The sequence below is a fragment of the Agrilus planipennis genome, unplaced genomic scaffold, assembly GCF_000699045.2.
Source record: "Agrilus planipennis isolate EAB-ADULT unplaced genomic scaffold, Apla_2.0 scaffold129, whole genome shotgun sequence".
Lineage (NCBI taxonomy): Eukaryota > Metazoa > Arthropoda > Insecta > Coleoptera > Buprestidae > Agrilus > Agrilus planipennis.
Window position 1 is genome coordinate 248,214 of NW_020440212.1, and position 24,416 is coordinate 272,629.

At 34.3% G+C, this 24,416-nt stretch overlaps 1 protein-coding gene across 1 annotated transcript in view; it reads left to right on the plus strand.

Annotated features, from left to right (window-relative positions):
• Positions 1-1,276: 1,276 nt before the first annotated feature.
• LOC108734478 (cysteine-rich motor neuron 1 protein-like) overlaps positions 1,277-24,416 on the plus strand; it is a 366,315-nt gene continuing 343,175 nt past the window's right edge. The window contains exon 1 of the mRNA XM_018466059.2: positions 1,277-2,023. Coding sequence (XP_018321561.1) covers positions 1,969-2,023 — 55 coding nt within the window. The 5' untranslated portion in view covers positions 1,277-1,968. The remainder of the gene's footprint in view (positions 2,024-24,416) is intronic.

Consider the following 24,416-nt stretch of genomic DNA (forward strand, 5'->3'; position numbering starts at 1 on the left):
CTAACGAAGTGATGAAGGGAGGGAAGGGTCAAGTCACTTTTAATAAGGGTTGCCACCCGTACTTTATTATAAAGTACTGTACTCTATTTCGACTGTGCGTACGTTATACTTTACAAGACACATAATGTACGCAAAAATACTTTATTTAAGGTCTTAGGTAACCATGGTAATTTTGTAAGCGATTATTCGAAATTCAGAGTATTTTTACATCAATAATATTGCATAGAAAAATGGCAAGCCAAGTTTACGGAACAACCGGATTTCCCAAATCTGGTCAAAGTAGTGTCACTTTTGCTATCCGTTCCGGCTAATTCAGCATTTACAGAAAGAGTATTCTCTGTTATGAACGCAAAGGGACGGGACGACAGGAATAAAGCTTCATTAAAACTAATTAAAAATGAACTTTTAGTTTACTTAAATCTTTGTTTGCCATGTTTAGAGGCTAATAATGTATTTAAGAGCAACAGCAATTTGTTACTGGCTGCTAGGTGTAACAAAAAAATATGTTTTTAAAAACAAAAAATAAAATACTTTATTTTTATGCCGAGTACTTTTTTTTTTAACCATTTAATCGAAAAATACTTTATGTGATGCCTGAAAAGGTGGCAACCCTACTTGTAATGGTCCAGTTACGTGGGAGCGGGGAGGTCGGACGTGGATTAAATTTGCGTTAACGGAAGTTAGGAGGGGTAGAGGTAGACCTAGATTAGATTACTGTTCTCAAATAGTTTAAGGATATGGGTTGTTCTAGCTTTAGGGAAATGAGAAGATTAGTTGCAGGATAGGAAAGAGTGGAGATACGTGTCCAACCAGTCTTAGGCCTGACGACCTTATGATGATGATGAACAATATCTCAAAATATTTCTAAGATTATGAAATATGTTATAATCTCATAGTTTTTGATATTTACGTAAATCATACCACATATCTAACATTAGTAGGGTACATACACGGTAACTGGAATTAGCTCGAATTACCTCTCGGAAAAAGAAATTATCACTAATTAGGAATGATGTAACAGCTACCACTTGGGGGTCAAAAATTTTCTAGAAAATCTGCAGAACTCTGTTTCTAATATGAATTAAAGACTTATTGACATTCAAAAAAATACTTTTTAAAAAAAAAAAAAAACAAAATTGACACAATCGCTTAATATTTATGTAATGTAGGCACATATATGTGTAGTGAAATAATAAAAAAAAAACAATATTTTTACAAAAACTTTGGTTTATTATATTTCTCATTGAATTACATGAAAACTTCTTATGTTGAAGGAAAGAACGGATCGCCGCCTAATGTAAGCAAAAGCAGTTATGAAACATGATAATCACAACACAATCCGCTAATGGATCGCTCATCGCTTAATAGAAGACTGCAGGTGAAACGCTGCACCCTAAGGATCACGCTATTTATTACTTTATGCAGACAACTAGGCAAGGCAGAGGCAACAGTCGACTTGCTGATCCCGATTACAAAGTGCCAGAACGGGTAAGAAACGCGATTGGTTGACATGTCGATATTTGTGATGAACATCGAGCAGTGATTAGCCGTTTTTCATTGTTGCAAGTTCTTTCTCAGTTGCTTGCGGTAGGTACATCAACAATCAAGGGATTCTTTAATAATAATAAGGCGCCTGCAGGTTCGCAACCCATTCATCGTGCATTTATTGCGTAATCTTGGATTGCCGTCGCAGCCGACTCGCGGACTAAAACAGACCACTTTCCGCTTGCTGCGGCAAGACAGACTATTCGACCGACAACATTAGCCGCGGCCAGTTGACTGAGTGGTGTCGTAAATGTAGCGTGTGTATTAACGGAACAGATACAATAATAACTTAACCTCAACGTGGTGTGCGCGAAAAAACCGGCGTTTTTCAGTGCAATTATGTTAGAAAGTAGACTTTTGGGGCTCTAACCGGCCTCCGTATTGTGAACATTTTCGAAAATTTGTGCAACCAAGACTGACAAGATGAGCTGTTATCGTTTTATTTACTTTTCTATTCTGCTTCTGCAGCTGACATTCGGTAAGTTTGTTTTGATTAATTAACTGGATTTCGAATGTGCCAAATACGCATGCACTAAGCATCTTGACCAAGGTTTAAGTAAATAATAAGAGCATATGTAACAGTTTTTATTACTGTAAACGCAGGTACAATAAAATTTATGTGTTTGTAATCATCTAAAAATGTCAGGAGTACGCAGCAGGTATTTCAATTTTGTTTATATATCACCGAAACTTGTTATTTATATTTCATATAAGTAACTTTTGCATTGTGAAAATAAATTTATTTCACAAAAAATTGTACCTAGGTACATACCTACATAAATATTCTGCAGTTGAGACTGTATATTTGAAATATTATATCTAACTGAATGCAAAAACTAATCGTGGGCATTTTTTATGAGCTATAGTTTTGATTCTTTTTTTTATTCGTATATAACGCACTTACGATCGTTAGTTGTCATAACTATTTTTACTTATTTTCCATGTGCAAAAGACTGTTGCTGTTTATTGTATACAATTGCGTCCTGATTCTCGAAATAAAATTGCAGAGATAAGCTCAAGGTATTTCCCTTATCAATCTGTCTATATATTTACGCAGATAAAATAATACTGTTACCTTTATGTATGTTTGTAGCTATGCATGTATCTATGACAAACCGTCTTTGTAAATATTACTTTTACCTTCATGAACGGTTTTTTCGCACCTGGTAATTTTTTTACACATGTAGTTAGCAAATTGGTAAACAATTTTTGCTAATAATATAATGTTACCTAGCTGCATAAAAATAGACTTTTATTACCCAAAAGACAGCTACAGTAATAATAAAAGCTGTTTATGCATTCTTGTCCCTGTTCCACAAGATAAAATAATGTTTAAATGATTTATAACTTAGGTACCTACTATGACAACCAGTGCACGTCCTCATATTGTAAAATAATGCTACCTATTTATTATAATATGAATTATTTAATCCGACAAAGATGATTGTAATATGTTTAATACAGGCTGTAAGTAACAAAAATAAGTGCGAAGCTATCGAAAGTGTAAACTAGATGTAATATAGACAATCACACGGTGAGTTCAATAGCGTGGTTAAGGGCAACAAAAGAGCCGGAGCCGAAGCCGGTCCTGTGTGTGATTCTCGACATAGGTGTCTACCGTATATCGTAGTGCGATAAAAACTACAGCTACATGGATGAAGAATGTAAACATGGTTGATTATCGAACGTCTAAGATAAACATAAACAATTTAATACTATACGTACTAAATAAATTAAATAAGTACATTGCAGGCAACACCATGTAAATGTACGAATACAAAATAAAAAAAAAATTTAAGTAATCAAAACATTAGTTCTTAAAGAAGCGTCATTTGGGGAATTATAATTCTATAAAAGCAAATTTCTACGGCACCATTGACCCAAAGTGCGTTACCTTTTTGTCTTTAAACAACACCCTAATATGGAAAAAATTAGGGTAGGTAGCACTTTTCTTTCGAAGCAATTGGCCAAAATCCACTCGCTGCTGAAATTCAGTTTTATGCTTAGTTTGTACTAGCTGCAAATGATAGAAATAGTAGCAGGGGTAACAGTCCGTTTCTATATTCGATTAAGTAGTTGTACGCTTACCCGGCGAGCATTGTAACTATGCTACAGGGTGTCCCAGTTATAATAATTAAAAAAAAACCTAGCTTCCTGACACAAAATACAACAAAAAAGTGTTATACAATTTTTCAATCCAGTGACAATTGAGCTCGCAAATCGTCTTTGTAAATTTGAACGTACAATTTGTTTCATTCAGGCCTAACGTCACTCAGCTGATCTTGTGGGGATGTAACAAGTACCTACTGGGAAGAAGCCGAATGCACTTTGTAAAAAAAAGGTAAATGTGAAAAAGAAATAGGTACCTTTTAAAAAAAAATGTTTAAATTGTCCGCCATTCGCTTCAATGCAACACTGACAGCGACGTACCCAGTTGCTGCGAATTTTGGCACAGATACCGGGAATATTTTGAATTATACGATAGGCATTGGTAATGTAACTCACCAACAACTGACGGCTGAAGAAGAACCGTACTAGAATGCACTATCGAACTACTAATTGTCCTTATTGTAATAGTCTTTTATGAAAAGACCACTAAATAAATAAACTAACACTAACAAACTAAATTCCACAACAATCCAAAACAAACTGAACAACCTGTTAGAAACTACAACATTATGTGTGTTTTTTTCGAGTCACTTTCAGCAGTGTAATTATACGAGGATATATAAATATTTAGCTTTCTACATTTAATGAAAACAAAATAACCAACTTGGTCCTTCTGGACACATCCTTGCATTACCCCACTTGGGGTTAATGAGCCCTGCCAGGCAAAAGTAACGTTTAACACATGTGAATGGTCAAAGTAGGTCTGCATCTTGTCTCAACTTTTACAACCATAACACATACATTTGTTTTCGTACACTAGTAGGTTATGTTACAAACCTTTACCAAACGCTGGGTGGTGAAGGTTGTTTGTGCACCGCATCTAACTATTCCGTAGTTGTTAAAATTTCTTTTCTATTTAAAATAACATAATACTCGACGTCATGGGCTACATTAGGTCCACTTCAGTTTACGATCATGGGATTGTCGATTGTGATGGGTACGTAGTTTTTCTAACATGTTTCAGTCATCTAATGGACCCTAACGCGAGTGCATTTTCTTCGGCTCAACGTAACTTAATACCAAACATAAACAATAACATCACCCCAAAAACCAGCTGATTCCACCCACTGAAGGTGAATTTTTCTACGATCAGCTGGCAATCGTAATTAATTTGCGATTGTGCAGGGCCGGCGTCAAAACTGTTGTAATTTTATATTTTTTTATTTTGTTTCAAAAGTCAAAAGTGTTATAACATTTTATGTTCCAAATATTGATATATATGTAGGAATCTGTGGTATAAATATTAATTATTATAACTGGGACACCCTATATAGATAAATAATTTGCAGCCCCTATTATGCATTATCACCCCATCCGGTTCGAGTCGCCAAAAATCCTTTTAGATATCATCATCTAGTCCATAAAGGAAGGCAATAGAAGGCTGTCCCATTTGGAACTCCATCCCTACATTTGATTAATTATTGCGATAATGAAAGGGAAAGAGGAAATTTCCCATCCAATATTCGAGAAACAATAACAAAAACAGTAGGGATAAGTTTAATTGTTATACAGAAAATTGTTTACGAGAAAAAGCAAAATATACCAACCGAAGAATACTAAAGGAACTAAATACATTGTCGCTAATTTGTCAGTATTTTCCTATGCTATTTCTATTTCGAGATATCCTACGTGTAATCCTAGCAAGATATAGGGTTACCATTTCGACAAATAGTATTAACGATATTTAAGAAAATAGATGAAAATTAACCATTCCCCTCCCCCTTTTCTCCGAAACTACTAAACCTAAAATTAAAAAACAAATACAGAAAATAGTTCTTTACTTATAGATGTGTCTGTCCATTTTTTTTTTTTTTTAATTAGTAATGGTTTATTTATTGAGCTATTAACTATTTCTTACAATTAACACAACGTTTCGGTAGCGACTGCCATCCTCATCAGGCATAAAATTTAAATCGACCTTGCGTTGTCCACTCATGTCAATTATATTCCTACTCTTGTCCTGCAATTATTTTTTTTCAATCCTGAATCTTCAATAATTTTATCGTGCCTATATTAATTGCGATAATAAGTTGTGTTTACAACCCGATAAGCAGTTATAAAAGGTATTAGCCGGTGTTTTGTTTTCTGAGAATACTAATAATTTTAGTAAATTGTGCTGGTTATTTGGTTAATATGTAGAAACAAACAATATATGTTATTTTATGATTATTACATGCAGCATGTTAATTGAGTTTACTTTTTTAATAAATTGTCATTTTCACCTATACTCAAATGCACCTAGCGACCTTCAAGACTGTAATAAAAATTACGATTTACTGCATAAGTATGTAAATGAATGTTCAAAGTAGTAAACTTATGGGTGTACCATAATAAATTTATAGTACCTGAAATTGCTTAATCGCAAAAAAACATTTTTTTTTTGGAGTTCGGTACAGAAATGATGAGGATTGCCAATCCACGCTCCGTGTAACGGGTTCGGACGGCCTGGAATGCCGGTCCACGATCCACGCGTCACGCGCCGTGTAACAGCCTTTGCACAGCGTGTAGAATGCCGATCCACGCACCACGTGTCATGTAACAGCCGTATACACGGCGCGTAGAATGCCGATCCACGCGTCATGTAACAGCCTTTATATGGCGCGTGTATTGACGATCCACGCTCCGTGTAAAGGGATCGAAGTGACTTAGAGTGCGTAGGAACGTCCTGGCGCGTCCTTCCTTCTTTTGTCGTCAGAATGCACCGACCCCGTTACACAATCCACGCGCTGTACATGCCACGCGTGGATGCCTAAGGTATTTGACGTATGCTAAAGATTGACGTCCTCTGGCGGAGAAACTAGAGCATGAAATCGGGAAGTATCTCATGGCACCACCCAGGGGCACCCCTTTTATTAATTTCTGCAATAATCTCAGACGACGGTCATCTCGAAAGACAAATTTGCATTAGATTGTTATTCTATAAAATAAAAATAGCGTTCAATTTCTTTTGTATTATTAGACCCACTGACAGTTTTATTTTTTTAATGAAAACATGCTTTTTAATGTATGTATTTTGCTGAAGTGTCTCCAAGCATTTTTTTTAGTTTTATGCGTAGTGTTGCAAGTGTTTCTAATGGATAATACATGTATATTGTACATCGGAGGAAGCGAATTCAGGTGCAACCCATTACCCTGTGCCACGTTCGCTTAATGTATTTGTTTAGGTTATGTCGTAAACGCGTAGTCATTAAATTCCTTAAAATTAAATAGGCCATTTCCTCTGGTCGTTTGTAAACCGATCACCGGAAAACGCATAATATAGGTCAGTATTCATACGTGCAATAAAACTTAAAAGGGAATACACAATTTTATTTACCTTGTGTTGAAAGCACAGTATGACTGTGCGGAGCACCTGCCTGCGTTTTTTTCCAAGTGTTGTGGTATTTGGGGTAAGTTCTCTTGGTTTAATTATTTACTTTGCCACAGTCTCCTTTTATATTTTTATTCTAGAGATTATATTACTTTTAATGTGGACGGTGGCCGCGGTAGAAAAGAAAAGTTTAGAAGCGTTCGAAATTATTAATTAGTAATATTATATTAATGTTACATGCGAAAGAACAAGAAGATATTGTGGATACAAAAGGTTAGAAATGAGGTATTAGAAACAGCAGGAAGTCGATAAGAATTAGGCGATATGGTGGGACACCTTAGGCATGAAGGGCTAGTTAGAAACGTGGAAACAGAAGCAGGATCTTAGAGGACTAGAGGTAGATCTAGCTAAAAATATTGTTTATAAGTAGTTAAAGATGTGGGATGTTATAATTTTAGGAAAATGCGAAGATTAGCTGTGGGTACAAAAGAGTGGAAGTGCGTGTCCAACCGGTCTTAGGACTGACAATCCTTTGGGCATTTGTATGTTGTCTCTTTTAGTTAGTTACTGTGTTATTTAGCGTTTCCCTTGTACATTAAATACATATTATCGAGATTCTACTACAAACATTATTGTTATCCATAAGGAACATCCCTAGATATCTTGAAAATGTACGTGTAATGTACAGTAAAATACATACAGGTACAATTGAAGTTGTAAATGTCTACAGTTATTTTACAGTTTATCTTAGAAGTCATGATCATGAACAAATTGTGCAATGAATCAATGTGGGTAGTCGAAACTATTATGTATGCAGATATGTTGTATGTTTAAAGTAACACGTCGTGTGCGTAATAGGTTGTTTAAATGTCTTTATAGGTTTTCGCTCATCAGCAAAATGCACTACATTAAGTTGAAATAGTGTTCATTAGTACATAAATACAAACCCAATGTATCCACTGAAAACCGATGTGATAACTTCATAAAAACCATCAAGAGCTTTTACGTATCCATTCACATCTATTTGTGGAAACGGTTAAGTACATCTTGACCAGCGTGACGTAATTTTTCAGATTATATTTATTTATTAAGTTTATGTATAAGTAACCGCAGAAAAACCTGAACAAAGAAGGCACACCCGGAATCGACGGGGCGTCCTCCCTAATGGTCTAAACCAGAGCCGGGCAAACGCGGCTCTTTTGACTCACGAGTGCTCCTCAAGTATAGCCAAGGAGCTCCTCATTGCTCCTGCGAGTGCTAGTGAGATGATTCTTTCCTTTTCTGATCCCTTCCATTTCGTAGGTGAGTCCCCTCTTCCATAGCCGAACCCAATAGTATTTTGATCGTACTCCAGCATGCTACCCCTGAGCTGCTGGGCGATCATTACAAAATTTTCGTAGTTATTACTTAAGTTGCGAGAGAGACTCCGCTCGTCTACGGGATGAAGGGGCTTGATATAGGAGTGGAAGGGAGAAGAAAAAGAGAAAGCAGTGTGGGTCATTACTGCTTACTCTCTCGTACTCATTGAAGGGTATGGAGTGACCCAAACTAACCTCAGGTAGCGGCTCCTAGAAAATTTTCCCCGGCTCTGGTCTAAACCTCTAGGCCGTGTTGCTCGGTGAGAGCTGCAGAACAAAAATTAGATATTTATATGTTTGTTTTGCGATGTAACTATTAAAAGGCATTAATATATGATAATAATTTAATGTGGTTGTGCAAAATCGCCTTTTATTGGTCATCATGTTTGTGTTGAGTAGTAGAGCAAAAGAATTATAAGAGTCTCTACTCGAGCGTATCACTGTTTCTTTATTTCATTGAACTGGGCCGCACGAGGCACTTCTGTGCACTGTTTCGGAAAATCGAACCACTCCCCTCTACATTAAATTGCTAGCATAAAGCCGCGAATTTAGACAGGTGAGTGAGCTGCATTCAACCCAGCTAATTGACGTGTTTTTGTTTCTTGATTGATGCTTTCTATTGAAAAATTAATTTTTTTTTTAATTGATATGATGAAGATAAAAAATGGAATGGAGTAAGTACTGTAAAACAAAGATTAAATAGAAATGCTAAATCCCAAAGTTCTTCAAAAAATCGGTTGTCTGTAAAGTCGGTTTACTGACGATAGTTGAACGTGACAACGTCATAAGAAAATACTGATGGAATGGTTTCATTTTTCAAAAGAAAATTTTAATTTTATTTGTTTGATAGATATTTTGTATGGATATAGAGAAGGAAGTAAATGGAAATGTATTATTGTATAGCAGCTTTCCACGCGGACGCATCGCTCACTCAAGTAGGAGAGAGACAGATGTCGAACGCTGCCGAACGCGGAGGCCGATTGTGCCTCTTGGTCGCTCGTTCCGCGCTCTCGCTTGCACTTCAAGCCTTAAATGGAACGACTCAGAGCGAGGTGACGCCGCATGAGTCATGTTTTTTCGTGCGTGCAGCTCCATCGAATTATAAGACGTTGTCACGTCAAAAAAGTTTGGTCATCTAATAAAACTCGTTTAAACATCTAAGGTGTCATTATCAGTTGGACGCTAGTTTAGTATAAGTAATAACCGTTGCGCATCGAAGGGCGTGGAAATATCAGAGACCATGTTATAACAGTCTGTCTGTACTGAAAAACAACTCTTGTCGTAGAGCAGTATTAAGAAGTTTTTATTCACTGCAAACCTGTAATGCTGTCGTTTTTCTTTTTCTTTATTGTATCAGGATATATATTATTTATTAAAATTATTTCAGAGATGTTATCGGAGTAATTAGTGAATATTACAAAATCCTCAATTAGATGCTAATGGTTTGCAGAGGAAATGTAAAGTTTTTTTTTTTTTGAGTTGAAGAATTTGCTTGACGTAAGTGACTGAAATCAACATACTAAAAGAAGTAGACGAGTAGAAGAGACATTAAATTTTATTACGTTTAAATAAACATTTTCGGTGTTAACTACGTAGTAAAACTTTCATCAGAAGAAGTCGCATACGAAAAAATGTAGATTAAGTTCTTTTCATTTCCGATATCAAAAAACTTTTAATAAGCACGAGAAGAAATGTGTAGTACATTTTGAGTTTAAATTTGAAAGAGACGGTTGGGTAAATATACGGTTTTTGAAAGCAAATTGTATTTTGTCATATCAGCATCAAATCATATCTATTCATTCGTAGATTGAAAGAAGGTAGGTATACAATGTCGAAGGGCCTCAAATTCTGAAGGTTCATGTCTCTATTTGTCATGAAATCACGAGCAGTATTTTCTGAAAATGATGGTTTTAACGGAGCGAATTGAAAGAACATTCAATAGATATTTGACTACCTTGTATGCATTTGAAATTTGGAAATTTCCAATATAATAAAATAAAATAGGTTGAATAATGATAAGCAAATCTATCTCTAACGACTAAAGAAAAAAGTATTAAAATTAAACTGAAACAATGTGATTTTCGAAAGTCATACTTTTTATTTCATTAACTTCTCAAGTTTTTATAAGACTGCAGGATCTTTTAAGTACTTGGTCTATTAACACGAGCAGAAGCTATAAAAAAGGAAAAAAATCTTCGTGAAGTGCTTTAAGGACTAAAAAAATATTAAAATTAAACTGAAACAACTATAATCTAAACTACCTATACTACCCCACGTTTATAGGTTACCTTATAGGCGGTAATATAATGACTCGTTGATAAAAGTTTTTTTGTCAAGTCGCGAGGTACTTATAAAAGTTAGCTCGCATAACGATTAATTTTTCTTAGTTATCGACAGTATTGGCTTTCCCTGTTTATTCTGCCTCATTCTGATCATTTGGTTTTCTCTCCTTGACAATTTCTCTGATCCATCCTGTTCCGCTTCCTATGTCTTTTAATAGTAATTCCGAAACCGACATGGATGTTTTGATTATTCCCTAAATTCAAACGCCGTATGTTCCAATAGTAAGGTATAAGATTTCTTTACTTTACAAGTGTAATACACAGCTTTGTTTTTGTTCCCACTTCCAGAATTTGTTTCCTTCATTTTTATTTCTGTATCTAAGTTACCCTTCCAATCAAGTTCAAGTCTTCCGTTTATACTTCACATACAGGTTTGGATTATAGTCTTAACAATTTCAGAAATATTGAAAATATATATAAAAATCAATTTTATTTTGTACATTGAGAGTATCTAAGTAGGTATCTATTATAATGTCCTGAGTCTCAAATTTTTTTTAAGTTGTTTATTTATTTAAGAAAGTCAAATTTGAAGGAAAAAACGTTGAGTATTTTGTACCTGTCGGAATTTTTCCGAAGAGCTTCGCACATATTTATTATCTATATACGTATATATGAAATCAGATAGCGTCTACATCAAAAACAGTTCTATACTTATATTCGTACTTTTTCGAATTTTTACGATTATTTGATTAGCGATTCCACATTTTTCAGTTTTTCTACATATCCTTAATAAATTGTATTTTCAGGAAATTAAAAAAAAAAAATGCAGATTAATTTTTAGATTTTATTTATCCTTCAAAGTAGATTTGACACTTTTTGTGTCTTATCTGCTAATCTACTACTTTTGAACATCATTTATCATCTTTAATCAATTCTTTTATAAACGATTGACACTAATGATAAACTAAATCCTGTAAGTCGATTTCGATGTTTGTAGGTTGAGGCGAAAAAAAAAATCGGACGACCAACGATGCTGTGTATCCACTGCGTACCGTGTGTTATCCGTCCGATTCGGTGTGCGCATACCTTAACAGTTTATAAACACTAATAAAAATTAATATAGTATAAATTAGAGATCAGGCACTTCTTTTCAGAAAAAAAAAAGAAAAAACGACACCAGCAATAATAATTTATTAAGTATAATAAAAAAACCAACCCAGTAAAAATTGGCAAATAAGATTGTATTGGGACAGGTCGTTTGTCCTAATTTCTATTATTTATTGATTATTAAATTAAATTATTTGTTATTTCGATTTAATTTCCGTGGTGTTTACTTTTTATCGTGAACAAGAAGACATCAATGTGACGGAATTGATTGATTAACGATAACCTATTAGTATGATTTTGTCACCTTGCAGACTTTTAGCGTTTATAAAAATTATAAGCTTGTTTAAACGGTATTAAGTCGACCATCTCGTTGAGAATCTGTCAATGAAGACTTAAAATTTCATTGTTTTAATTTTTAAACGACTTCTTGAATGGGACTTAATGTGGTCTAGGACGTTTATGAGGGTGGTATTTAATAGAAAGTCCATCAGAACTACAACGTAAACCATTAATCGTAGTGGTTTTTCCACATACGCGGCACAGCTAATGTCGGATTCTTCCCGGTTTTCCGGTACTCGACAAAACCACTCTCCGGTGCATCTCTAGAGTTTCAGTTTAATTTTAATATTTTTTTTTTTTAGTCGTTAGAGATAGATTTGCTTATCATTATTCAGCCTATTTTATTTTATTATATTTGAAAATTCCATAATTAAACATACTTTTTCATACAGTGCCTGCCAAAAGTTTTGTTCAATCATGAATAGTAGTGCGAGTCGAAAACAAGCGTTAAAGCCTTTAATATGTCTTCAAATATAAATAAACATCTCGTTGATATTTTCAGTAGTAAATGGTACCAATACCAGCACATTTGAGCAATGCAATTTTAGTGGATAAAATGGTCAATTTTTCCGTGCAGTACTGTACGGATTATACACTCCTCACCAGTTAAGAGTTGTCTCCTTCCTTTTCTGGCTTAGTGCTGTTCTTTTCTACTTTGCGCCGGTCAAACTGAAGATCACATCGCTACAGAAAGTAAACGAAGTATACTAACCTATTTCGCCTATTTTTTATTAACTTCCCCTGCTAATGATTATTTTAATTTTACTTTCTTCCGTGGTTTTCTCTTCTGTCCGTGTTACTTTAGATATAAGTACAATAAAATTGTAGTTGTTTGTGATAGAAAATAGACAAGGTTTGTTAGAATTTCATAGTGCGAGGCGTGCGCGTTCCGTTTTTATATTTTAATTGTTTAATTATAGCCGTCTCTGAAACAATGGGGAAAATATTACAAAAAAAGCTGACATTCCGCGTGTTAACACAGTAATTTGTTACGACTTATCTTTGTGTATTGTCGCGTGAAAACCAGTGTAACATGTAATTAAGCTGTTTCTAATGATAACCTTTTTGTCGTATCATAAGTCCGTAATTGAATAATTACTAAAAATTATCATATGCCGGTATCTGACTAGTCGTAAGCCTCTGTGTTCACTGGCACTTGCATTTGACACTTAAATATTGTATACATACATGCACATTACATACATACATGTTATGTATATGATCTTGTGTCTCGGTAGCAGAAAAGTGTTTAGACATGCACAGTGCAACTCCATAATAACACAGCAAATCTATGTATTATGCCGTATATTATGGTAATCATTCAACGTATTTGAATAGGATAATGATAATGAGTTAATTATTCCGCTCTCGTTCGTTGACCTTTTATTTGACCTAAGGAAATGGCAAGGTAGATATGAATATCGATAGATTTACAGCTGATCTTGAACATCTGTGGTCCGGACCTGGACCGGGAACCCGGTGATTGCCTCAGACAATGCATTTACAGTAAAAGCTCTTTATTCGCGGGGTATACGTTCCATAAATATTCCGCGAATACAGAAACCGTGGATATGGAATAATAATTAGTATGGAATCATAGGAGATACGTTATAAGGTTCCAAAATAAAACCAATATGTATCAGAATAAAATCAATTTATTGAGAAATTCGCAATTAAAATTAATAGTTATAATCACCTTTAGACAAATTTAAATCAAAAAATTTAGTAATTTCTTCTTATTTTGAATTTTGAATTAGCCCACTAGGTTACAACTCTCGGCACGAGCCAACAGTACTTAAAAGATGCCTATACGTTGAAAAATAACACCGAATCCTTTTCTGTTTACTCGGTTACATGTTTTATAAAAGCTGCCTCGGCACATGCCAACGGTACATACTCAAAAGATGCCGATACATTAAGGGGATTCAGTAATACACGCGCCGTAGAGTAAAAACATGCTTATCGGTTCTAGATATCATGAATTTAATATTTGGAACAGAGGTTTGAAATTTTGTAGGAAGATAGATAAAGCTTTGTTCTAAAGCTTGTCGATGGCCCTTTTTGTGTTTTTTATTTCTATTGAAAATACGTGTCCTACAAGAAGCATCAACTTTAAGCACTTGTTAAAAAAAACAAAACCGTACCGAGTTAGTGTGGACCTTTATCTGTTACCATACAAAAATCACATATTTATATCGCAGCATTAAATCACAATGTTGAGAATAGGAACCCATGTTTTCGGAAAAATTCACACTAGTCTCGAGCGGTCTATTGCTGTTAATCCTTTTAATAAATGACACCGAATCCTTTTCTGTTTACCGATTGCATCCGCGCATACTGAAATTTTTAGCCGCGAATACAGGAACTGGATTACAATTTTTTCACCCGCGAATAACGAAAACGCGAATAAGGAAACCGTGAATAAGGAACTTCTACTGTACACATAAAATTGTAGTTTAGTAAGTAGTAGTAGGTATAGCCTAACATCACCCCTTTCTACAATTTTGGAAATTATTTCTTCAAACATGTCAATAATCGGAAAAATTAATTATTGCCATTTTATTCTTCAGCTTTATTTTTTACTACGTTCATGGACTTATGCAACTATCAATCACAGAATGGGTTATTGCTGAATCCAACATAAAATTAGGCAAATAAAAATCTTCTTCGACGTTTAAACCATTCGAAACTTTTTTACTTTTTTAGCATACTTATCGAGATAGTCAAGACTAAACAGTTTTTATTGTCTTCTCTATTGTCTACTAGACGACACGCTTAAGGTAGTTGCCCTCTGAAAGCAGGTTACTCAAGAATAACTTGAAAATTTGTGAAAAAATAGATCAAGTGCTCATGTATCAAAATGTAAAATATGGAATAATTTGACCCGTTTAGTTCCTCAGTTATCTTCGTCCAAAAATTTCGATTTTCGCCTACCTTTAACCCCAACCAGTACAATTCTCTGACTACAAAGCCAGACAGTGTTTTAGATACCTTATAAAAGTTCTAGAAATGCTGTTTACTCTCATGATTGCTCTCAATAATACGATTAATCTACAAGAACAAAATTGCTGTATTACCAGGTCATAAGAATGTTCTTAAAACAAAATTATAAATCAATTTTATAAATGTTGAAGATCCTTCTCGAAGAACATTTGTCCTGTAAGCTTTTTCTTTTATAGTTGCCTAGTAGTTGCTTCTTACAGATCTTCTAAGAGNGTAGGCAATATTGGCGGATTAAATTTTAAGATTCTCCTCATTACAATGATGTAATCCGGTCAGGTATTGTTTAAGTCGGGATTGTTTAAACAAGTGACAAAAAACGACTTTTTTAGGCCGGAATAATTCTTTTTTATATTTTTTGCTAAAATCTTGGGTACGTAATTGAACAGAATCGGGGCTCCAAACCAAAATTGCTCCAAAAATTTTTTCATCAATTTTCGGTCATTGTACGTAATAGAATTAAATATTAGAAGGTGGGGGAGACAGTTTTTTATGACTTCCTAAATAGATTTGAATTTATTCAATGCCCCTGCCTGCCGGAGGCGGGCTGATATGTTAGAGTATTTAATTCACAGAAAGCATTAGTTTTATGCATTTCCTAGTACAATATCGGAATTTCATACAATTCCTAGAACTCCAAAATCGCTCCAAAAATTTTTTCATCGACTTTTGATAATTTTTGAGAGATCGTATTTAAAGGGGGGGAGACATTATAGGGTATATTCTATTGTGTATGTATAGTTATTTCTGTGATTTGAATTTTGAAAAATGAAAAACTGTCTCCCCTACCTTCTAATATCTAATTCTATTATGTAGAAATGATGAAAAAAATTTTGGAACGAGTTTAGTCTGAAGCCCCAATTCTAGATACTTATATAATTTCGATTAAAGTAGAGGTAATATTTTTCAAGTTATGGATTTTTGAAAGTCTGAATATACCTTATTTTTTTAGAAGCTAAAATTTTAGTTTATTTATTATTATTTAATAAATTGCACTAAAATTTNCTTCCGCTCGCGCATGTATTAGTGCCAAGTATTGTAGTCAGATTGATTCTTAGGATTAGTAAACCTTTTAATTAAAGCTATGACATATTCAGTATTTTGCGACCTATTTTGGAAAAGTTATAAATAAAAGTATAGGTAATTAACATAAATTTAACTCTCGCTGATTAACCTTGGAAATTATACCTGATTTGTAATCGAAATAATTTTGAGATGTTAAGTAAGGTCAGCTTAAAAACAGAAATATACAAGTTTAAAATTAAAGAGATAAAACTATCGAAAAAAATGTAAGAGATAAGTGAAAGTATGCATGTTCATTAAATTTATCTGAAACATCGCTTACAACGTCAAACAACAATTGATAAACACAATAATTCGTATGATATTATTTTATCAATAAGCACGTAAACAAAACCCCGAAATTCCGCATAAAAACTATTACAATAGGCGTTAAATTTAAAGACTAAAGTAACCTAAATTGGAAATCTCTCTAAAAAACATTTAAAATACAGATGAAAGCATGTGTTCGATGTCGATTCGTTGTTTGTGCGTTTATTTGTATACTTGTATATTTATCGTAGTCTTAGTTTGTATTAATTTTTGAAGTAAAACTTCTTTGGGCTCGATGAGAGTAAAATCTCAAGGTTGTGAAACGTCACGTTTTGCAACGTTTTGTCTCGCGACGTGATATGCTATGAGAATAGAAAGGCGCGCATGCGCATATCGATATTACAGTGAGCTGCTAGTGACCGGCAGCTCATATATTACAGTAAATGTTTATTTAACAACAATTAATATTTATTTAAGAGTATTATTATGTATTAATTCTAATTCCTTGTAGTTATTGATAGTTTACGATTTCTTAAGCAGTTGGAAAAATAAACGGAAGCGACAGGTTTAGAGATCGCCAAAGAAGTTTCACTTCTTTCACGTGTACTGAGTTGCACCTGTTTTTTTAATTAGAAAATTTCTGATATTTAATTTCCAAAATTTACGCACTTTTTTTGCATATATCTGTATGTTATGATTTCTATATTACATATATATTCGTCCCAGTTGCAGCTAAAGTTGATAATAAAATTACGACTAAGGTGTTTCAGTGGTACAAAGTCCTTATTTTCAAAATTTATGCACTATTTTTGTAATATCCGCTTTTTATGACTCGATGGTAATTTCCTGTCGACGTCATTATAATCGAACTTTTGAGTTAGACGGAGTTTGAAAAGCATAATAAAAACGACATGAAATACTTCCGTATCGAATTACACATATGAGTGGGTGTTTCGTATGGTAAACGGATCTTTATTTAATTTATTTTCCTTTTCGTTATACCCTAGTAATAAAGCGATTGATCACAATTTGCAATTGTTTATTACAGAGAGAGACGCAGTTATTTTTAATAATGCTTCGTGCACAGATTTTAAATATAACACATAAATAATTGTTCTGCATATTGCTCCGTTATCTAATCGAGACCGTTCGTAAGGTGACCTAATTTACCTACGCCAACATGCATGAGATTCAATTTTGTTCGTTGCGTATATATTACACATCGTCAGATACGGCGAAATTGCAATTAATTAGCACTTTTCCACTTTGTCGAGATAGAAGATGCAAACAGGAAATGGATAGGTACATATTTGTTCACCGGAAATAGCATTTTAATTCGTGGAAGTAAATGTTTTTTAAAAAAAATACAACGTGTAATTATACAAGACGCTACTGAAGTAAAACTTCTTCAAACACACAAACATACCGGGATAGGGGTTAAGGAATTGGTTTAATGGTATTATTTGTACACTATGAATTTAAATTTTACACTGTACATGCCGGAGTTGTCTGTAACGAACGTTGCATTGAAGCGAGCTCACGGCTCAAGCGATTCCCACTACAAACTCGATTACGTGGCCGAGTAGACGGGGGACATCCGTTGCATGATTTCGTTACATAGCAATTCGCATGAAACAAACTTACCCTATCGTGCGTAAAGAAGTTGCACTTCAAAAATGTAATATGTTTGTATGGGAAGAAAATAGACACGTCTGTTTGAGACTTATGCCGTGAGTTGTTCCGAACTCTTACAGGGTGTTGAAAAGGTTAACATTTAAAATTGTATAGGGCAGGTGGTTCCCAAAAGACGTTTCGCGTGTAAGATAATAACAATCTCTTTTAATAAGGGAGTGAAACAAACTAACGGATTGCACAACGATTAACAAATCTATATTTATAATGCTCCTCAATGTTCATATATGTCTGTATGCCGTTCTCACACTTCCACCACTTTCCCATAACCCAAACAACAATGCCTGGCATTCTATCAAGGTTATGGGCATGGAGTTCCGCGAGATACTCGAAATGTGGTGTTACGGGCGAATAATGAGGATACCGTGGATAGAGCAGGTTAGAAATGAAGACGTATTAAAAAGAATAGAAGAACAGAGGACTCTGAGGACTCTATGGAAGTCAATAAAAAATAGGCGAGATAGGTTGGTAGGACATAGCATATGTTGATGATCTTAATGCCTTCGGGACAGTGAAACATGTACCCTACCAAACGTCGATGTGAAATTTGATTGTTCTAGTTAAAATAAAAATAAATAAAAGTAAAACTAATACTGATATGCAGAAAAAAAAAAGTAGGGAAAGAGCGAATATAAAGATAGGAGACGAAAAATTAGAAGGAGTGGCTGATTTTAGATATCTACGAAGTCAGATAAGTCAGGACGGAAGGAGTAGTAGGGATATAAAGCAGAAGATAGCGCAGGGTCGTGTCACCTTTAATAAAAATAAGTCACTTCTATGCTCGCGAACGGTTAATTTAGAAATTCGAAAAAGGTTGTTAAAGGTGTATGTTTGGAGCACGGCGTTGTACGGGTGTGAAACATGGACAGTGGGAGCGGCGGAAAAGAAAAGGTTAGAAGCGTTCGAAATGTGGTGTTATAGGTGGATGATGAGGATATCGTGGGTAGAGAAGGTTAGAAATGAAGAGGTATTGGAAAGAATAGGAGAACAGAGGACTCTATGGATGTCAATAAAAAATAAGCGAGATAGGTTGGTAGGACACCTTCTCAGGCATAAAGGTCTAGTCAGAGACATATTAGAGGCAGAAACAGGAGTTAGGAGGGGTAGAGGTAGACCTAGATTAGATTACTCTTCGCAAATAGTCAAGGATGTGGGCTGTTCTAGTTTTAGGGAAATGCGAAGTTTAGCTCAGGATAGGAAAAAGTGGAGGTACGTGTCCAACCAGTCTTAGGACTGATGACCTTATGATGTTGATGATGAGTTGAAATGAATTAGGTGTTCTGCATACTTTCTGAAATTGATACATGAATTGAGTGCAACTTAAATTGTGAATATCCAGTTCATGCTCCTCCGTGTAACGGGTTCCCAGCGGATAGGCGCGTCCTAGCGATTTCTTCTACTTTTAACGGCGCCGGGCGTATGGAACGTCGATCCACACTCCACGCGCCGTGCATCATGACGTTTAAATTTTAAATTGTGTTTTTGCGTATTAAACACACATAATCGTTTTATTTAGTGACGACCCGTATTTTGGAAACTCCTGTTTATTTTCATATTCAATGCTAATTAATAATAACATATTTTAATTGTACCTTGAAAAGTAATAAATTAAAAACATAAGCTTTTCATGAGCCAATTACATCAGTAAGGTACATAAATGTTAACTTTTGTTTTGCTACAGGTAGACATTGTATTGTTCTGTAGAAGATAATTTACATTTTTGAAGGCTTTATTAAGTCATTTCTGTAATTGTTGCTGCATGTTTATTGTACACTGTACTTACATATGTACATTAAAAATGATTTTAAGACGCGAAAGAATTAGGGTCTTTCACTGAAATATAAAAACGTTAAATGATATTTTCCATATTACGTAGTTTTCTTTTTGCCGAAATTTCCTTGTACTTACCCTGAGATTATGGCAAAACAAAAGAATCATCCCGCACAAGAAATGAAGAATTTTTACTTTCTTTAGTTATTCGCAGGCATTTAAAGAAATTTTCAAAGTGCAAGTAATATTTAAACAAAAAATATTCATTTGGCACAACAATTGAATTATATTATAAATCAATTTGCTTTTCCCTAAGCTAGCTCTAAATTCCCAAAGTTTAGGGGTATTTCCCTATGTCTGACAACGTTGGCTAAAAATCGAACCAGCCATTAGTCATCTTTCTCCTTCTTACAAAAAGAGAGAAGGAGAGATCTGGCGAAGTAGATTCATTCGGATTTGGTGAATATATCCAATTTAGAAGCTATTTTAGAAAACAGCCAACAGAAGTTTACCTGTTAGTAGCAACCGACAGTTCTAAAATTGTCATTTCGAAATAATGTTCATATTTATATTTGTGCTTTAAATAAAATGGAAGCGGTATTGACAAAACAGTATTGTATGAAAATAAATATAAGTAAAACAAAAATACTGGTATACAAGGGAAGAAAAAGTAAGCATAGATAGGAGATGAAAGATTAGAAGAAGTGGCTGATTTAAGGTACATAAGTCAAGACAGAAGGTATAGTAGGGATATAAAGCAGGGTCGAGATGCTTTCAATAAAAAGAGGTTATTTCTAATGTTTGCAAACGGTTAATCTAGAAATTCGAAAAAGATTGTTAAAAGTATATGTTTGGACTCAGGCGCTGTACGGGTGCAAAACATGAACGGTGGGCGCTGCGGAAAAGAAAAGGTTAGAAACCTTCGAAATGTGGTGTTACCAGCGAATGATGAGGAAACCGTCGATGGAGAAGGATAGAAAGGAAGAGGTATTAGAAATAGGAGAACAGAGGACTCTGAAGTTAATAAAGAATATGCGAGATAGGTTGGTGGGTGTCCTACACACCTTCTCAGGCATAAAGGTCTTGTCAGAGACATATTAGAGGCAGAAACAAGAGTTAAGAGGAGTAGAAGTAGACCTAGATTAGATCACTGTTAGCAAATGGTTAAGAACGTGGGATTTTCTAGTTTTAGGGAAATGGAAAGATTAGCTCAGGATAGGAAAGAGTGTATGTGCGTGTCCAACCAGTCTTAGGACTGACGACCTTACGATGATGATTTGTGGAATAGCTTAAAAAACTTTGTTCCTATCGGTTGTCCCAGGACAGCAGATTATTTTAATTAAGTCATTCCGGTTAAAAAAACAATACCATCAAAGCGTTTCGTGTTTATGGGCCATTTATAAACTTACTTAACGATACTTAACAGGCTAAATTTTCGTGAACTTAGCACATTACCATTTATCTAATTCCTTTGAATTGCGGCGATACAAAGAACAAACAAATAATAGTCATTTTCAATTATAGTTGAAATTTATTTAATGGTTATAAGACTTTTAAATTCGAACACTGCTCTTCATAAGGAAAGCAAGCTTTTGCGCCCCACTAGAAATGGTTCAGTATAGGGAACAATCCGGATCAGGATTGCCTGATGATTGATAAGGGATACAGTAGGGTTTCTGATCGGGATACGATTAAATATTGTCACGCCACATATAATCCGAACAGGATCCTTTTAAAATGTCTATGCCGGGTCCATCCCAAAGATCCAATTTTATTTATAAAAGAAATTATGAGCGCTGTCAGCATAGGGCAAAGTAGTAGTACGTAAATGAAAGTTAGTATCAGCAATTTCTAATGCTGAAGTGTACGATGTGTTGCATACCTATTTACAAACTATTCCTTTAAGTTTTAATCATTGATTACTATACATCTATTAGAAAGCATAATGGCCGACATTAGTGACAATGCGACAACAGTTGAAAAAGAATGATGGCCGACAACAGCAACAATTGGAAAAGAATGATGGCCGACACTTAGTGGAGCAATAAAAATGGCCGACTATACGGATATACGTAGAATTAAAATCTTTTTTTAATTATATATATAAAAAAAAAATTACGAGGCTTTCAGCACAGGGTCACACAGTCCAACTCTTGCTCTCTAACTATTGCTGTCACTGATATCAATGCCTTAAAGCGCATGAATATATAGATACAATTAGAATCAAAACGTTTTTCAAACAAATTTTAAAGTTTATACAAGTTGTTCACAAAAGTCAATTTCGACCACTTGAAGCAATTGCGCTAATAGTTTCAAGGTTACAGTGACTGATAAGGGGGAAGAACTAGTTAACTTAGAAAAAGGTTACTAAAAATTCGTAAAGAATAAGACTTGTTGCAGAAAAATTGTAAGTTGATAATACAATCAAAATAATAATTTAGTTCTAACATTAACAATACATTTATTGTTTGATAAGCAATATTATCGACATACAGAATGGATCAGATAAAAAACTAAATTCTGTATTATATTATTAATTCGTAGTGTTAGATTCTGATAAGGGACTGATCAGATGACTGGATTAAGGGATAAGCTGATGTACTTTGATCAGAAACTGATCAGATGGACGGATCAAGGAAAATGGTAATTCATTCTGGATTAATCAAATCATATTTGAAAGATTAAGTTAGGTTATGGCTATCTTAATTTTTTTTCTTGCATTTCTGCTATTGTTGCTCTCTTTTTTTTATATTATATTCCTTTTGTCAATAACCATCGCCAACCAGCTATTACAATAGAAAAATATCTATATAACGTAATTACAGTAGAATCCGCTTATAATGATATCGAAGGGAAAAGACAAACAATTTAATAGAGAGAAAAAATACAAATTGTATATATTTATTAACAGAAAAAGAAAAAGAACGATGAATTGTAATATAAATATACATAATAAGGGTCAGAAAAATGGGCGAAAATGTCATTAATAATCATTTAGGTCACTGTAGCCGGATATGATTTCTTGAGAATCAGTCATAATAAACGGTATGTCATTTGAAACGGAGTCATTATATCCAAACTTTCCTATAGAGAATTAAATATGAAAACCAAACTTAACATTGCAATTACTTCATATTAAGCGGTTGGTCAATATAGGCGGAGTCATGATAAACGAATTCCACTGTAGGTATTTTATCAAACTGTCTGCGCAATTAAGCCATAATATATAATATTTCAGCCATTATGTATTTTAATCACATTGTCTGTGACATATCTACTGCTTTATAATTTATGCAATTGTTTAATTGAGTAACTGAGAGTATTCGTAATCTTAAAAAACAATTATTTATCACTAGGTACTTATGGGGCATTCAAGTGGTTAACGTTAACGGTTTCGAAAATTTTATAAAGTGCAAACAAGCCAGCTCAGAATATAAACCAAACAATACTTTAGCAATTTAGCATGTTTGGCTTTCTCATGTGATGTTTAATCAACGACGTTCGACTATATGCACTTCCTGTAAAACGAAACCGGCATCGTTAATCCTTGTTTACGACACGGTATGGAAAAACCGCATGATTTAGTTGCAGCTAGGACAGTCATGTTTCAAAACTATACCTTACAATTTGATCTAGGCGAATTTAATATTTTCTAAAGTGTGCCGTGCATTTTCGGAAGAGACAATTTATTTGTATTTGTTCAGCTCTTTTAGACGCTATAATTGGTCCAATGAGCCAGTTTTCTAATCTAAATAGGCGTAAGAACAATTCAACCTCTATAAATTGATAAGGAGCATATGCATTTATTTTGAAAAATGCAGTGTAATGTTTTAACCTTTTAAGAAATAAACTTAATTAACTATTGCCGCAAGTCTATCGCTTAGCTCTAGATTGATCATCATTATCATCATCTTAAGTTCGTCAGTACTATACTTCATTTACTTTCTGTAGCGATGTTCCTCTTCCAATGTCTTGGATGCGCGCTTGCAAAATCGTAGGTAGGAAAAAAAAGCTCATTATACTCTCGACTCTTATTCATTAAACATACTTTTTCATACAGTACCTGTCAATAGTAGTACGAGTCGAAAACAAGCGTTAAAGCCTTTAATATGTCTTCAAATATAAATAAACATCTCGTTGATATTTTTAGTAGTAAATGGTACCAATAACAGCACATTTGAGCAATGAAATTGTAGTGGATAAAATGGTCAATTCTTCCGTGCAGTACTGTACGGATTATACGCTCCTCGCCGGTTAAGAAAGTTGTTTTCTTCCTTTTCTGGCCTAGTGCTGTTCTTTTCTACTTTGCGCCGGTCAAACTGAAGGTCACATCGCTACAGAAAGTAAACGAAGTATAAGACTGGTTTGACACGCACCTCAACTCTTTACTATCTTGACCTAAGCTTCGCATTTCCCTAAAACCAGAACATCCTTAATTATTTGTAAAACAGTAATCTAATCAGATTTTTCTCTACTCCTCTTAACTCCCTTTTCTGCTTCCAATATGTCTAA